Source organism: Alternaria hordeiaustralica, assembly GCF_023758085.1.
Source record: "Alternaria hordeiaustralica strain BMP 2776 chromosome Unknown scaffold_3, whole genome shotgun sequence".
NCBI classification, from domain to species: Eukaryota; Fungi; Ascomycota; class Dothideomycetes; order Pleosporales; family Pleosporaceae; genus Alternaria; species Alternaria hordeiaustralica.
The window spans coordinates 774,100-789,654 of record NW_026056775.1 but is presented as its reverse complement, the minus strand read 5'-3'; the positions used below and the strand labels follow the sequence as shown (position 1 = coordinate 789,654).

The 15,555-nt window shown below is 52.2% G+C and overlaps 6 protein-coding genes across 6 annotated transcripts; 4 read left to right on the top strand and 2 right to left on the bottom strand.

The window, feature by feature from the left end:
- Positions 1 to 27: 27 nt before the first annotated feature.
- Positions 28 to 1,295, top strand: J4E84_002426 (uncharacterized protein; the record flags this gene model as incomplete). Its single annotated transcript, XM_049385051.1, has 3 exons — positions 28 to 157; positions 219 to 473; positions 526 to 1,295. 3 exons carry the CDS (start codon positions 28 to 30, stop codon positions 1,293 to 1,295), a joined length of 1,155 nt encoding a protein of 384 aa, XP_049247074.1.
- A 511-nt stretch (positions 1,296 to 1,806) lies between these two features.
- Positions 1,807 to 3,375, bottom strand: J4E84_002425 (uncharacterized protein; the record flags this gene model as incomplete). The annotated part of the gene is made up of 3 exons (XM_049385050.1): positions 1,807 to 2,778; positions 2,835 to 3,281; positions 3,340 to 3,375. The coding sequence occupies 3 exons, from the start codon at positions 3,373 to 3,375 to the stop codon at positions 1,807 to 1,809; spliced, it is 1,455 nt and encodes a 484-aa protein (XP_049247073.1).
- Positions 3,376 to 6,378: 3,003 nt separating this feature from the next.
- Positions 6,379 to 9,593, bottom strand: J4E84_002424 (uncharacterized protein; the record flags this gene model as incomplete). The annotated part of the gene is made up of 5 exons (XM_049385049.1): positions 6,379 to 6,492; positions 6,547 to 6,870; positions 6,939 to 7,242; positions 7,314 to 8,201; positions 8,899 to 9,593. The coding sequence occupies 5 exons, from the start codon at positions 9,591 to 9,593 to the stop codon at positions 6,379 to 6,381; spliced, it is 2,325 nt and encodes a 774-aa protein (XP_049247072.1).
- A 3,069-nt stretch (positions 9,594 to 12,662) lies between these two features.
- J4E84_002423 (uncharacterized protein) lies at positions 12,663 to 13,290 on the top strand (the record flags this gene model as incomplete). Its single annotated transcript, XM_049385048.1, has 2 exons — positions 12,663 to 12,674; positions 12,730 to 13,290. The coding sequence occupies 2 exons, from the start codon at positions 12,663 to 12,665 to the stop codon at positions 13,288 to 13,290; spliced, it is 573 nt and encodes a 190-aa protein (XP_049247071.1).
- Positions 13,291 to 13,655: 365 nt separating this feature from the next.
- On the top strand, positions 13,656 to 14,149 carry J4E84_002422 (uncharacterized protein; the record flags this gene model as incomplete). The annotated part of the gene is made up of 2 exons (XM_049385047.1): positions 13,656 to 13,814; positions 13,874 to 14,149. The coding sequence occupies 2 exons, from the start codon at positions 13,656 to 13,658 to the stop codon at positions 14,147 to 14,149; spliced, it is 435 nt and encodes a 144-aa protein (XP_049247070.1).
- Positions 14,150 to 14,608: 459 nt separating this feature from the next.
- J4E84_002421 (uncharacterized protein) lies at positions 14,609 to 15,469 on the top strand (the record flags this gene model as incomplete). Its single annotated transcript, XM_049385046.1, has 1 exon — positions 14,609 to 15,469. The coding sequence occupies one exon, from the start codon at positions 14,609 to 14,611 to the stop codon at positions 15,467 to 15,469; it is 861 nt and encodes a 286-aa protein (XP_049247069.1).
- Between the last annotated feature and the right edge of the window lie 86 nt (positions 15,470 to 15,555).

Below are 15,555 nucleotides of genomic sequence, written 5' to 3'. Positions count from 1 at the left end.
GCTGAGCACCAGAGACACCGACGTGGAATGGCAGTTGGCTTCACGAAGCCTGCACTCGTGTCACAGCAGGAGATACTCGAGACTCAGATATCCAAATTGGTGCACGTCATCAAGACACGAGGAAAGAACGGCAAAGCCTTGAACATGGCCGATTGGTGTAAGTTCCTCTCCCATATGACTTGTCATTGGGGACAGTAACATGATCTAACGAAGCATAGTATCCTTTACAACATTCGATATTATCGGCGATATATGCTTCGGCGAGTCGTTCCACTGCTTGGACAGTGGTGTTGCCACTGAATGGGCAGAGGCAACGACGAAAGTTCTTGTTACTTCGAACTTGGACATGGCCGTCCGGAGAGTCGCGGGAGTGGGTACACTGCTCAACCGTATCGCGCTCAAACTTATGCCGAAGGAAGCAATGAAGTGGAGGATGATTTCCTTCGTGAACGCGAAGAAAAGGACTCTCGAGCGTAGGCCGTCGCCATACATCTACAGAGACAAAGTCAGCTAACAGTGAGCCAGGTCTTGCCGACGAAAAGTCTGACCATAAAGACATAGTTTACCACTATCAACGCAACCAGGACGCCCGAAAGTCCCTCTCGCCAACCGAGCTTTACCTCGACATGATGGCCCTCATCGTTGCCGGCTCCGAAACTACTTCCTCCCTTCTCGTCAGTTTCATGTGGGTTCTCAGCACCCATCGCGACATCCATCAGCGCCTCGCTACCCTCATCCGTACCACCTTCGCAGACCCAAGTGACATTACACTACAAAGGTTGGAAGACTTGGTGTATTTTGATGCGTGCATCAAAGAAGCGTTGCGTGTCTTCCCACCAGTCAGCTCAAGTCTTCCACGCGAAACCCCGGCGCAGGGTGCGCAGATCGGTCCGCTTGTAGTCCCGGGAGGTACGGCAGTCTCCACGTCGCCATGGGCGTCAGTACGCTCTGAGCGTAACTTCCATCTGCCCAATGAATTTCACCCCGAGCGATGGCTGCGCAATAACCCCGACGAGGGCTGGGACCCAGCTTTTGAAGACGACAAGCTGTCTGCGTCCGCGCCGTTTGGGGCCGGGCCCAGACTTTGCATAGGCCAGAATCTGGCCTACTTCGAAATTCGATTGACCATCGCACATCTACTTTGGTCTTTTGACTTCGGATTGGAGACCGAGGGAATGGAAGGTGAGAAGAATCGCCTGTGGAGTATGGATCCTCATTTCGGGCTTCTGAGATCGTTTCAGACTTTGAACCGACCCGATTTGTACATTCGGTTCCAGGAACGGGCAGGCATCTAGTGGTACTCTACACGGGTGAGGAATTCAGACGGCATATATCAAAAAGTTCAATCCATGTGTTGTAATGTTTTCATCTCGATAAACCTCGATATGTGAAGGTTGGTGTTTGTAGGAATGTTGCGGATGGCTGGCGATTTGAGAGCTTTGACCACTTCGGCTAGCGAAGGTCCGAGACTTGGCACGCTGCACCTCTTGATGCGAACATTCACGCAGTCAGTACGCCGCCAACGCTTTTCTGTGCACATCTATGCCTTTCAATGCTCTCAGATTGAATCAGCATCTGCGGTGCTCTACAACGATCCCACTTTGGCCATGTGCTTTGCTCCCGTATACGTACGCCACGAGCGCGGAACAAGACCAGAGGGCTTCTCCTGTCAGTTGAGTGCACGATAAAACGGAGCCAGCTTCGCACTTAGCTTCTGGTCTTACTTCACGCAAAGGTCAGGAGCAGTACGCCGAACGAGAAGTTGTAAGGAGTGTGATTGCTAGAGCTATAACGCTACGAACTAATCTATTTGGCGGAAGTTGGGTCCTTCATGCTGATCATGACCGTCTTGGACTGCAGATACTCTTCCAGACCAGCCATCCCGCCCTCGCGCCCGTAGCCACTCTCCTTACACCCGCCCCATGGCAGCTGGCTCAAGGGCAGGACCGGGCTGTTGACTCCCACCATGCCAACATGGAGAGCGCGGGTTACACGCAGAGCACGCGGCATACTTGAGGTGAAGACAGCAGCGGCGAGCCCGTAGGAGGAATCGTTGGCAAGTGCAAGACCCTCCTCCTCTGTGGAAAAGGTCTTCACAGCCAGGACAGGCCCGAAGATCTCCTCGCGGTATGCGCGACTGTTGGTTGGCGGATCGATCAGAACCGTCGGCGGCATGAATAGGGCGGTGGGGTGGTCAGGCACCTCGCCTGCGACTACCTTGACACCCTCGTCACGGGCAGCATCCACGAAGGCCTGCACTCGCTGACGGTGCTGCTTGTCAACCAAGGGGCCAAAGAAGGCTTCCGCCGGCGCGCCGTGGGCTGCAGCCAACTGCTTAAAGGCGGTGCTGATGCCCGCAATGAAGGCATCGGCGATGTCGCGGTGGACAAGCGCTCGCGAGGCTGCGGAGCACACCTGGGCACCATTGAGGGCGAATGTCTGCGAGCAGTGCGAAATGGCGGTTTCGAGGTGGGCATCGTCAAAGACAAGTGCTGCCGACTTGCCTCCCAGCTCAAGTGTGACTTGCTTCAGGTTGCTCTTTGTGGCTGCATGCTGTACTGCGCGGCCGCCGCTGACCGAGCCTGTGTAGGAGATTTTGCGAATGCCCATGTGCGAGGCGAGGAGAGCGCCCGTCGCTGGCCCACCGGATACCAAGTTCACTACACCGGGGGGAAAGCCAGCCTCGCAGAACAGTTGTCCAAGGTACAACGCGCCCAGCGGCGACTTCTCTGACGCCTTGAACACAAATGTGTTACCTGCTGCGATAGCGGGTGCGATCTGTTGCACTCCAGTCAGCAATCGCCAGGAAGAATGAACATGGGCGGCATTCTCACCTTCAACGCCGAAAAGATGGGCGTCGCATTCCACGCTCCGATGCCTGCGCATACTCCAATCGCCTCCTGCAACACCATCTTGAAGAAGCCATCGCCATCTTCGGCGTAAGTAGTGCCACCGATTTTATCTGTCAAACCTGCGTAATAACGGAAAGCGGCCACATGGTTCCCCACCACCCTCGTCGCCAGCATCATGGGCGCTCCCATACACTGCGACTCGAGCTGGGCTATCTGTTGAGTATGCTTCTCGACCAGATCGGCGTACTTGAGCATAAGCGCACTACGCTGTACGCCTGTCATTGCCTGCCATGTTGGGAACGCCGCCTGTGCTGCCGACACAGCCAAGTCGACATCCTTTTCTAGCGCTACTTCGATCTTGTCTGAAACAAGACTTCCATCGTACGGGTTGTGCACCGTGAGCCTCTCGCTAGTATGCGATGCGACGTACTGCATTTGGTTATTAGCTTCCATACCGCGACATATCTTGTACTGTCTCCGTCCTCACCTCGTTGTTGATGAAAAGTTTCTCTTGCATCTCCATCATGTTTCAGCTGGTTATTCTTCTGGAGCAAAATTTGGAGAAATGATAGCAGTTGAGCTGACAGTGGGATATATAAGATAAATGACTTTATCAAGATATGGGGTGCTCTTCAACTTCTACTTCTCCTTCGCTTGCCTACACCGCCCACGACTACGATATCAACTTGCGCTGCAGCAGGCTAGCACGAAACTGGTACAGTTGAGCTGGCGCAAAATCATCGCGTTACGGTGAGAATGTAATCACGCCGTTGTCGGGTGGTTCTCTTCATCCCATCGGGGTTTTGGGTTGCATAATTCCGGGCGATTGCCTCCAGCCTACCACCCGCATCTGGCCCGACCAGCCTCACCAACGTCAGCCGTTCGCCAACGATCGCGCCTTATCTGCCTCGCGATACTTCTGAGCCTAGAACTCTTTTCTGAGCCGGCGCAGGAACGATAACATTGATGTTGGACAAAACAAACTGAAAGCTTGTCCTAGCAAAACAGACGTCATTCGCAGTAAGAATCGCAGGCGTAATCTGTGTACATATCCTACATTTCGTGTCACGGTTTCTACACCATTTGATACCTTCGCCATGTATACAGAACTGATCTCCTCTCGATTTGCCTCGATTCCATTGTCCTTACCAGCGCTCTGTGCGACGCTGGCTGTGGTTTATGTGATCTATCTGGTGTACAAGGTCGAAATCCACCCCCGTCTTTTCAACCCGTTTCGACATCTTCCCACAGCAAAAGTGAGATATTACCATGAAATGCTTGGTGCATAACTGACAGTGTTGCTACAGGGTGGACTACCTTTCTTAGGCCATGGGCTCCTTCAATTCACCAACCCCCGTGGACAAGCCTATTTGGACATGGCAAACTCGGTACCCAACCAGGGTCTGATCCACTTCCGCGGATTTATGAACGTCAACCATGTCCTAGTGGTCAGCAACGAGGCCCTTTCTGAGGTGCTGGTTCGTCGCGCGTACTCATTCTCCAAGCCAGCGGTGTCTCGACGGCTAATGAGCCGAATTCTGGGGCCGTCTCTCCTCATCTTGGAAGGCGATGAGCACAAATATCTTCGTAAACGCATTCAGCCGGCATTCAATCATCGAACAGTTCAAGATCTTTGCCCCGTTTTCTGGTCAAAGGCCATTGATATGGTGGAAACAATGGAACGGTCTACCGCCTCAGCTGACGCAAAGCATACCGTGGTGGATGTTCTGCCGTGGGGTAATAAAGGTACTCTCGATGCTATCGGTCTCGCTGCATTGGGCAAAGACTTCGACACACTACGGCAACCGAATGAGCTCACGGAGTTGTATGAGCTGTTGACTGGCAGCAAAGAGAGCGTTCGTCACTTGTTCATAGCCAACGCTTTTTTGCCGGCCTGGGTGCTACAACTCCTCCCACGGAAATTTAACCGGGACCTTGATGACGCTCGCAATAAGTTGCGACAGCTTTGTTTTGCCTTTGTCGAAGAGAGAAAGAAGGAAGTTGCCGAAGGCACCGGACAAAAAGCCCTCTTACTGCAGCTCATACAAAGTGGAACGCTAACGGACGAGGAACTGGTTGGCCAGCTTCTAACAATCATCGGTGCAGGGTATGTCGCCAACGTTTATTGGTGGACGATAGGAATTGCTGCTAATAGCCACATAGATACGAGCCTACCTCAGCAACTTTTACCTGGGCTCTATGGCTACTTGCCACCAATCCCACCTGGCAAGATCGACTCCGTACCGAAATCCGCGAACATATTCCCTACCGCTTTTTCGACAACGACGCAGAAAGGTTCAGCGACTCTGCTACCCTTGATACCCTCCCCGTCCTCAACGCCGTCGTCAACGAGACACTACGTCTCATGCCCACCTCACCCATTACCTCACGCGTCGCCGTAGAAGACACCACCATCGTTGGTACGCGCATCCCAGCCGGAACGCGTCTGTGGGTTGTTCCCGCGGCTATGAACCGCTTTGCATCGTTCTATGGAGAGACTGCAGATACTTTTGAACCGGGTCGTTGGATTGATGAAGACAGCGGCCGAGCGAACAACCATGGTAATGCACACACCAATTACGCTTTCATGACATTCTTGCATGGACCACGCAAGTGCATTGGAGCGGGCTATGCAAAGGTCGAGTTACGGGCTTTTATCTCCGCCTTTGTGGGTAGCTATGAGTTTGAGATGGCAGATAAAACCTATGTGCCACAACCTGCTGGTATTACAGCTATCAAACCCAAGGATGGTTTGCCGTTGAAATTGAAGCGCACACAAGCGTGGTAGTCATGTTGTATCATACTCAAGGGAGTATGATAAGGAAGAAATTGGATAGTGGAATATATGCAGTAATTAACAACGTTGGACTCCATGCTGCTGTGACGTGCTTCTAAAGTGTCCACCATGCCGCCCAGTTGCTTTTCGATCGTTAAAGTGCGTTCAATTTGCTACGCACAACCGTATAATCACACGAGTATTTCACACGACAGTTCTCTGCTGACCGAGATTACTTGCAGCCTTCGCAACAGCATGCGTCACTGATTAGCAGGCCTACCCGACGTGCGTCTGGCACATGCTTGAGTGCTTCGAGCAGAGAGTAAACGATGATGCATGCACTCCGCCGACATTGTCTTCGCATGCGTAAACGACGAAGCGCATCTCAAGAAAGGCAATAACAGAAAGTGCGCTGTGAACATGTTCATTCGTGACAGAGGACATAAGGAAAACATTAGTCATATCTGCATCGCTGGAGAGAGTGAAGGTGTTATCAAGAAAGGATGACGAATAGCATAAAGATTTCGCACGCGTCGGTATAGTGCAGCAGCAGGAAATTGCGCAAAGACAGGTTTTTAGCGTTGCCCTATAGCCATATTCTCATAGAAGCAAACTCCATTGAGATGAGGCTCGTCGGCTGAACTGCCTCATGCGGTGATGGCCCCGCCAGATCCTCCAATCAGTCCTCCGAGCCGCCTGCCCCCGAGCCTGCCGCGCCTGCCCAGGTGATAAACACGAAACGCGTCCATCTCACTTCTTCTCTGACACTTTCACCATCAACCCCTTGTCAAGGAACACGCCATAGCTAATCGTATCGCACGGCTCAAATGGACGCACAAGCTGCAAGTCGAACACGCGAAGCATCTGCCAGGGTTAGCGACGGTCACACCAACACCATCGCGCACGCTGCGAACATACCTCGAAGACCACCTTCACCATGTCCATCATAGCGATGTTCTTGCCTGCGCATACCCAGCCTCCGTAGCCAAAGGACATGTCGACGTCCTGCTCCATTTTCCTGCGTCTCTCGTCGCCTACCTCCATGAAGCGTTCTGGTCGGAACACGGCCGCGTCGGCGCCGAACAGATCTGTTGACTGCAGCAGGGCTGACATGTTCATGCATACATCGGTCCCTGGGGGAAGCATCTTTCCGTGGAAGATTGGATATTCGCCTGCGGGTACTTGTTTTGGGAAGAGGCCGAGAATGGCCGGGCGCATGCGCAGGCCTTCGTAGATGACCGCCTGGAAGGAAGAGATATATGTCAGCGGGGAAGATCAACACGTTTGGGCGCGATCTCGATGAGACATACCTGCAGATACGGCAACTTCTTTCCCTGCTCCAAGGTAATGGGGAAGGACACCTTCTCCGTCCGTACCGCGTCCCGGATCTCAGCAGAGAGTCGATTATACACGGCGGGCGAGCTTATGGTGTGTATGAGAATGGAGCGCATGGCGTTAGCGGTGCTCTCACTTCCAGCGAGTAGGAGAAAAAGGCCCTCGGATTGGCACTCTTCCTCTGTGAAGCCACGAGCCATCAAACTCGCCAGAAAGTCCTTGTGATTTTTACCACCATCGGGTGCAGCAAAGCGACGGCTGACCTGATCAGCTGCGAAACTGGTCGAAAGTCAGTGAGGTTGCCCAGAACAGAAATCTGTAAGTTGAATCAACTTCAGCCAGGTACTTACCCCATCAGTGCCCCGAAGCCCTTTTTGTCGCTGCTCTTCGGTCCGACCAATCTGAGCACGAAAGGCGAGAATGCAATCTTGCGGATCCAACGTATGTCAGCCACCGTCGACATCCTCGGCCAAAGCTCGTCTACTGTGCCCAAGAATTCGTAGTGGTCTTTTTCGTCCTCGAGGTAGCCAACCGCTTTGCCGAAACCCATCCGTGTGATGACATCCATGGTGAAGTATTTCGTGATGGCCGCTAGATCCAGCAGAGGCTGGCCCTTTCCTGGCGAAGACACCACATAGCGGTTTCGGACAACGCTGATAAGCGTCTTGACCTGGTCGTCGATCAAACCCTCGAGACCTTGAGTTTCGCGCCCGTTGTATGCGGCCATGGACCTCATTTTCGCTTTCTTATGCTCTGCCGGATCGGTAGTCGTGAACAAGTTACCGTGATACGGGTTGAATCGGCCAGCTTCGTACCAATCGCTGCGAGGGTAATGGTTACGCGCCGCAGAGATGGTGCGCAGGATGTTGGGGTCATCAGTGACGACTTCGTTGGGCCCGACGCGCACAAGCGGACCGCGTTTGGTATGCAAGTCGCGGAGTATCCAGTATTGACGGCCGCTGTATGTGGTGCGTCCTATCCAGAAGTAGGAGAATGCCGCGGTGAAGTGCGCGCTGGGAATGTGCCGGAGGCGCCACCAGGCTCGGATGGAGCTCTGCACTACCCAGAGGGCTGCGAAAGCTAGGGCGATGGCGTATATTGACTGTGTGCTAAGAGAGACGTTGGACAGCTCATATTGAAGCTGCATCTGTTGGATCTGATCAGCGTTCTTCTTTGTCGTGGCAGCAGTGAGAATACTTCGACATACCTTGGGTGGTTGCGCTGGTATGGCCTGGAAGCTCTATAATGGTTCTGTCTGAATATTTTTGCAAGCTGTTCTTTTTCTCAGCGAAAGATACAAAAGATAGCAAGGCACGCAATTCAATGAGGCCCAGTCTACTTCGGGTCAAAGCCATGTGCGTGTGCGGTTTACCCAAGTGATAGACGATGGAGCAATCCAATTACCCCGGAGCGTTTCCCCAAATACTGTTCGGTGTATAGCCAAATCTACGCGCATCAGTCAAACTCCCGGGATTCTACATGAATGCACCTATCTTGAAGAGCAGTGAAATCCCTTCCCCATATGAAACCAAACTTGGAAGAGTCTCGATTTACATCATGCGAAAGCGAACAGTTCCTGAGCCGGCGGCCACGTGCGAGGCGATGAATATCGCCTACATCAGTCTACTGTCTATCACATTTGCGCCTAAGCTGACCTGTCAGCTGGACATTGCATCTATATCACCGAAGCGTTAATGTCAGGCAAATGTACCGAGTACCACATGCTCGGAGGCCAATCAGAGTCCGTGATGCAAATATAATAAAAGCTTTGATGTTAAGGTATTTGGAAGTATCTGCTCTAAATATCACGAGGTGCTACCAGCGCTACCATTGAACTCCTGTTATCTACCTCCTCCTGCACTTGGTGCTGACATTCCTTGAATCGCGAGCTTTTCTCATTTTTGAAATGCACCTCTCATCTCCAACATTCCAAACATCTGTTGCGCTGCCGCTCCAGTCTCGGCTGCCGCGGATCGCAATCCATCCAAAAGCGTGCTCTTCGTCTCCATGTTGAACATTGACAACTCTCGTGCTGTCTGCACCACTCGTCTGAGGCGGAGTTTGACCAATGCCTCAGAACACGATTGAGACATGTCTTTGCTCAGCGTCAAGCCGCTGATTGTCAGGTACGTCATTTGGCCGTTGGGCGTGCTGACTGTTGCCTCGCGCATATAGGCTTCTAGATGCTCAATCACCCAGCTCATGGCAGTGCAAAGCATCATGCTCATGTATGGTGAGCCGAGAGAGCAGTTCGCGCATGCGGTGATTGTTTCTTTGGTCTGGCTGAGCTGTTGTTCCACAGCGAAAACAACGTCTAGTGGAACTGCTGTCGCACGCCGCAGACTGACAGAATAGATGAGCTGGCTGATTTGAGTGGAGCATTTGCAATCCACATCCTTGGACAGGTCGAAGATGAAATTTGAAGCAGCTGGAGAGGAGGAATTGGAATCTCTGCTGAAGTCTGCTGGGGGTAGAAGAGAAGTTTGGTTGTCCTGGAAAAAGTTTTGCTGGCTCGTATGGCTCAGTGGTGGTGATGGCTCCTGTCCTGGTCCCCCGATATCGTTACTGAGTTCGAAGTCCATGCCACTGAGCATGGTCTGACCTGACGACATGTCCCACATCTGCGGCATGGCGCCTGGGTGATGGCTATTCGTTGCATTGATGTCGATTCCACTCTCACCCCACTCCCATAGCGAAAGACTGTCCATAGGTGCAAAGTCAACTCCGTCGCCACTGTGTGATAGTTCCATGGGTATGTTGGTGAACGACTCCATCAAATCCATCCCTGGAGACTTCATAATAAGCAAACGCCCGTCCCCTCCATCGCTTGCTTCTCTCGAGATCTGCTGGGGGGTGTTCCGTGTCGAATCGTGACGCTTCTTTTTCGAAAAGAGCGAGTCCATGGAAGATGAAGAGGGTGTCAGCGGTGCTGTTCCACGCCTTGTCCGTAACCCGTTGGCACTGGCATCCTGACCATACGACCCGGCGTCATCTGAGACTATAGATGTTTGACGCCGCCTTCCCGGGCGGCGTGCGACGCTGTAATTGCAGTCTTGTTGGCAGCCACGGTCTACGCAACGTTGGCAGACTGGCTTTTCGCGACTGCATTTGAGCTTCGATAGAGTGCAGATATCGCAAGAGTTGCGCAGCCGGCGGGTTCCCGGACGCGCTGGGTCCATGATAGTAGCTTCGCGAAGAGAATAGAGATACGTCGGTTATGTAGAAGCTGAAAGTTGACCTTGAATAGATGAACGTGAAAAACTTGGAACGAGAGTGTGGTGATGTTGACAGTGCGATAATCACGAGCTTATGTGATGCTATCTGATACACATGTAGACATTCACTTACTTGATAAATTGGCAGGGGACTACTATTAACCGGTATCGTAATTGTACACTCCTGGGGATCCATGGTCGACCAGAAGTATGAACAAACTTCGTACCATCGTAGGAGAACCGACAACCCAGAAATTGAGTTTTCGCATTCGGTGCGCATGCTATGACTGTGGGTGCCTTAGAACGGCGGAGGAGCTGTCTTCAAACGTTTACAGCGGCATTTCTGCTCGGCCACCAAGCATCTTCTGGTAATAACTGTGATGCAATGTTGACGTCCCGTCTCCGCGATAGCACGCCGTGCAAGTAAAAGCCAGCGCGTGTTAGGTCTCTGCTACCCTGTCTGGACAAGCAGCGCCGTTGGAGCAGACCTGTCTTGAGGCCTGACGGGGGCCAGAGTTTGGTGTCCTCATCTGTTATGCAGATCAAGGGCACAGACATAGACTGTGCGCGTTGAAGTGGCTGACACAGTGACACTTCAGCCTCGCTTCTGGGAGTTTCCGTCGATCATCGCACGCCGACGGACAGTCGACTAAGGGGGAGTTGGGCTAGTGTACCTACGGCGTACCATAAGTTTGTGATTGCGTGTGCGTACTTCGTACCCATCGCCGAGACAACCCTTGTGGCTTGATAGAGAAGACTTCGATGACGTCGAAGAGCCCCAGCCATAAGCTGAGGCGCCACTCCGCAATGCTTGTATGAACGTTGGAGTAAGTTGACCAGGATACTCATGGCGGCGGAAGGTCGGCACACGCTGTTGCTTCGCTAGTGTCAGCCAACCGGTCCTGCATACGGTATTATGTGAGGGTCAAGTCGGTCCGGTGCCGACAAGCCTCACACTTCTAAGGTTGCCAACGCGCAATCTGGTTTACGCCGACCTTTCCTTCACGCAAGGTCCGGCATGAGACGCCAGCCCTCTAACACGTAATTCGACCGTTGAAAGTCGCAAGTTCAATCGTCGCGGGTAGTGGTTGTGAAACGGGAGTCGGGGGCAGCCTCGGGATCGAACTTACGAACGGGTAAGGCTGGCACTCCCTTGTAATGAACAACAAACTTCGTTCAGCGCATATATCTTGGTCCTACCAACAGTACGGACGGGGATTTGATCACAGCTTCCTTGCCCATCTCAATTACGAAGTCGCGCATGGATCTTGTCAGCGTCTGCTCTCGATGGCGGGTAGATGCCGAAACACTGGCGTATTTTTAGGTACTCATTGTCTCTGTGCCTGGAAGCGTTGGAAGTATCCGGTCGCGATCGAGGCTGTGGTCAAAGTGGGTGAATGAATAAAGGGTCAAAGTGAATGAACCTTACCTAGGTGGGTATGGACTGGAGAAATCGTTGCGCCCCTTTTCGTTGGGCTGGGCGACAGCCGCAGCAGTTTACAGTACTGAACCCCCTAAGGCCTCAATGTGGCGCGTTCGTTGCGCGCGGGGAACTCCGTGTCTTGGGTTGTGGGTCCGACCGAGATCGGCGCTGGAACTTAGTGTGCATGACGTCGTGGTTCAGTAGGCTGGCACCCGGTCGCCAAACACAAACTTGCTCTTGCGAAAGGATTCTGTTATCTTGATCCCGTATGAAATAGAGATTCTGAATAGATAGACCCACGGAGAACTACGAGGTCTTTTCGCTAGCTATATGGATCTTATCATTCCTTTATTCTACTTGTCATCAAAGCTATCGCAATCATATCATATACCAAAGCACCGTCTCAGTGACCAGCCCGAACCAGGACCAGACCGCAGTCTGAGTCAAAGGCGCACTCTATTCATCTTACTATACTTGTGTAGAGAAGATTTCGCAAAAGAACTTTCGTTGCTCTGCGTCACGTGTCCATTGTAAGTCTTGTCTTCAGTGTGTCTCAACCGCTCTGCATGGTATACGACGTATTCGGCAAGAATTGAGTCCGGGTGATCTGCTTGGGGATGCCTGGGCCTATCTCCCGCAGGACCCGCACGCACAACTACTGCATCGTTTTCGATAGCCGGAGTATTGGCTTCAACACCCCCCATTACTACATGCGGTATGCTGTGCGTGATTGGTCCTCTGATCGCTCCTACGTGAGAACCACAGACAACTGGGCCGAGCTGAGCTCGGGATAGAGTGACTGTTTCATAAATGAACCCCCCGTTCTCTGTTACTGCAGGGCTGTTTTTACGCATGAAACCAAACAGTAGTCATTACTTCTTGTTTGCGCGCTCGTCGTGTGATGATCCGATTGGAGGAGCATCGGAGCATTGGCACGGAGAGAAAGGAGAGAAAGATACACATTATAACAGCATCACGTTTGGTGAATGTCTCCATATGTACCATCTTGCAAGTCAATCGTCCTCTTCCTAAACGACCTTATATTTGTTGTAATTGTTAATATGGACATCAGGGTACGGCGTTCAATAACCAAGTGTAATACTTCAATTTTGCTGACTTCATATACAGGGCCCTCTGTCGAGCGACCAGACTAGGCAGTGCATGTGTTGGAGATCATCGACAAACACTGAATGCTTCCCCAAGAACCCAATCGGCATCGAACTACAAGATCCCGCTGCAGAGTACAATACACTAGAGAAGGTTTTGGAGCTCGATCAGAAGCTATCAAACCTGTATAGTGCAATGATGGAGTGCAGCACATGTTCTTCAGACCCAATGCGCGCTATGGCTCTTTTGCATGAGCTGGACGTTCTTTGCACACTTTACGTCGCGGCACAAGCAAAATACGCGACAACCGACAACCAAATCAAGAAAGGCAACAGTGAAAGTCGCGTCGAGTTAGGCGACAGCAAGTTTCAAGTGGGCCGGTTCGTGTTGGACAGTGAGGAATCCAAGGTGGTGGGCCGCATAGTCGTAAAGCAGGGGTTGGATCATCTCCAGAAGAAGCTGCTGATAGTGCAAGCGGAGCAAAAGCGAGCTAACTCTGGCTCAACGAACGACGAGATCGGGGAGAAGGTGCGGGCGATACTATCAAAAGTCTGGGAGGCCTCCGCGTATGGATGTCTGTAGCCGACAATAGAGGCAATTCCCATCATCAGCGTCATGCGCTTCATGAATCTAGATCTCTGTGAATATTTTGTAACGATCCGTCGATCCGAAGGCAAGCCACACCACGTGGGAATCAGCATGGAGCATGGAAGAGGACGCCAGGGCTGGCAGGCGTTGAAAACGTGGTAGCCTACAACGGTGACTGACATCGCATCATTGGATCATACCGAGAATGCGAAACGGCTTCTCGGGCCTTAGCATCGGGTCGATGCGGGACATTCTACGAGCCGGCCTACGCCTCAAGTGATCGGTGATGCAGGTACACTTAAGTCCCCCTCTCCCACATGGCTTCAAGGGTACCTAGATAAATCTACAACACAATCAACATGCCGTCGACCGTTCCTCTCTACGAACTGTGCGTACCCCCGCTGCGGAAAGCAATGCAGAACCATTTGGTGGTTTTGAAGAAGGGTGAACAGTGGTGCGATGAGAACGGATATCCGCACTCGAAAGTCCTCAGTGCTAGGCTTGCTCCAGATATGCATGTACGTATCTTGTTAATGATCCTTGGAGGAGAGCAATAGCTAATGACTCGCATTTGTAGCCCCTCGCCCTTCAAATCTTCTTCCAAGTCACTACCGCCACGAAAGCTCTTGAACGTCTTGGTGGTATGGAAGTACCCACGTTCGGGTTCGACGCGGCCTCTTTCCAAGATCTATACAAACAGATTGAGCAGGCTTTGGAATGCTTCGAGAAGGCGCAACCCGAGGCGTTCGCTGGGAAAGAAGACATGCCCGTCACGATCGACGTGCCTAACATGTGGCATTTCGATTTGAACGGCTTGACCTATTTGCAGGAGTTCGTTCTACCGAACTTGTAAGTTGTCTTGAGTCTCTTGAGTACATGCCTTCGTTGCTAACAGATTTGATAGCTTCTTCCACAACGTGACGGCCTATGGGATCATTCGAAATGTTGGGGTACCGATAGGGAAACTACATTATCTTTCGGGTGAAGACCGACTCATCGGAGCGTGATAGCACTGCAGGCCTGATCAATGGGGACACTGAAAACCCCGGAGCCTACATTAACACTAGATCTTTCGAGTCGATGATGTTCTTCCAGTGTAGTCTGCAGGTTATCTTGGTTTTGAACTTGTATCTGGTGATGCATTAAGGCTGCACATAGACGGAGAGAATATAAGCCACATACAAACATGTCACGTATCCTATATATAGAAGGCGCAATAGGCACCAACAATGGAAAGTAAGGCGCGCAATTACCCCGCTAGTCCTATCTCGATTACCTCTCACCCCGCAACACCACCACCCCCAAACCCAAGATGTTCGACAAACTCCGCGGAAAGTCCCCATCCGGGCATTCCAAAGGCGACTCTACCGATTCCACCAAAGACACTTCATCCTTCGCACCCCCACCACCCGCCTACACAGCACCTTGCTCATCAGCATCACAACCCGCATTAAGCCAACCCGTACAAACACGCTTCGCATCGCTATCGCTCCACAAGGAAGACCGCCTCCGCTTCCTGCGCTTCCCTGAGCCCATCATCTCCAAGTGTCGCGCCACCATTCTCTCAACCCGGCCGCTAGGTATTAGTAAAGAGCAGCTCTACGCAAACAGCCACGAGTTCAAACTAAACGGCTACCCATGGGGCGGCTACGGCAAAGAAGGCGTTGAAGCACGGCGTCTGATGAACGGTGTACTAGCAACGCTGCATGCATCAGGCTGGCTCTTGACACTCAACACCGACATCTCTAAATCCGCAATGGACAAAGATACCCTCCTGTTCCGGTTTCAGAACCCGATCCCTGTGCATCACGAATGGTGTGTTGTAGCCTTTAGTCGCCAGAACCGCCTTCGCTTCATCGACGCGCCTGCTTCGTTGTACGAGCCCTTCCCGGCTCGTGTAGGTGCGGATTGTATCTTGGAGTCTGGGTTAAAAGAGCAAGGGGTGTGGGAGTGCAAACTCAGGGGCAATCCATGGCAGGCTAGTGGGGAGGAGACGATGCGGGTGCGGGAGTTGTTGATTGTATTGGTCGAGTTGTTGGAGGAGGAGGGTTGGAGTGTGTATGCTAGTATTGATCAGAAGAGTAGTGGGGGGCAGGGTGTTAGTGAGACAGATACTTGGCATTGTTGTAGGGTGAAGGGGTGGGAGAAGGGTATGCCGGTTTATATGAGGTGAGGAGGATAGGTATGTGGTTAAGACCTTCCAGTCGATGCACGGGACATGTGCTGGTAGCATGTACTATTGAAGTCTGTATTGCTTGA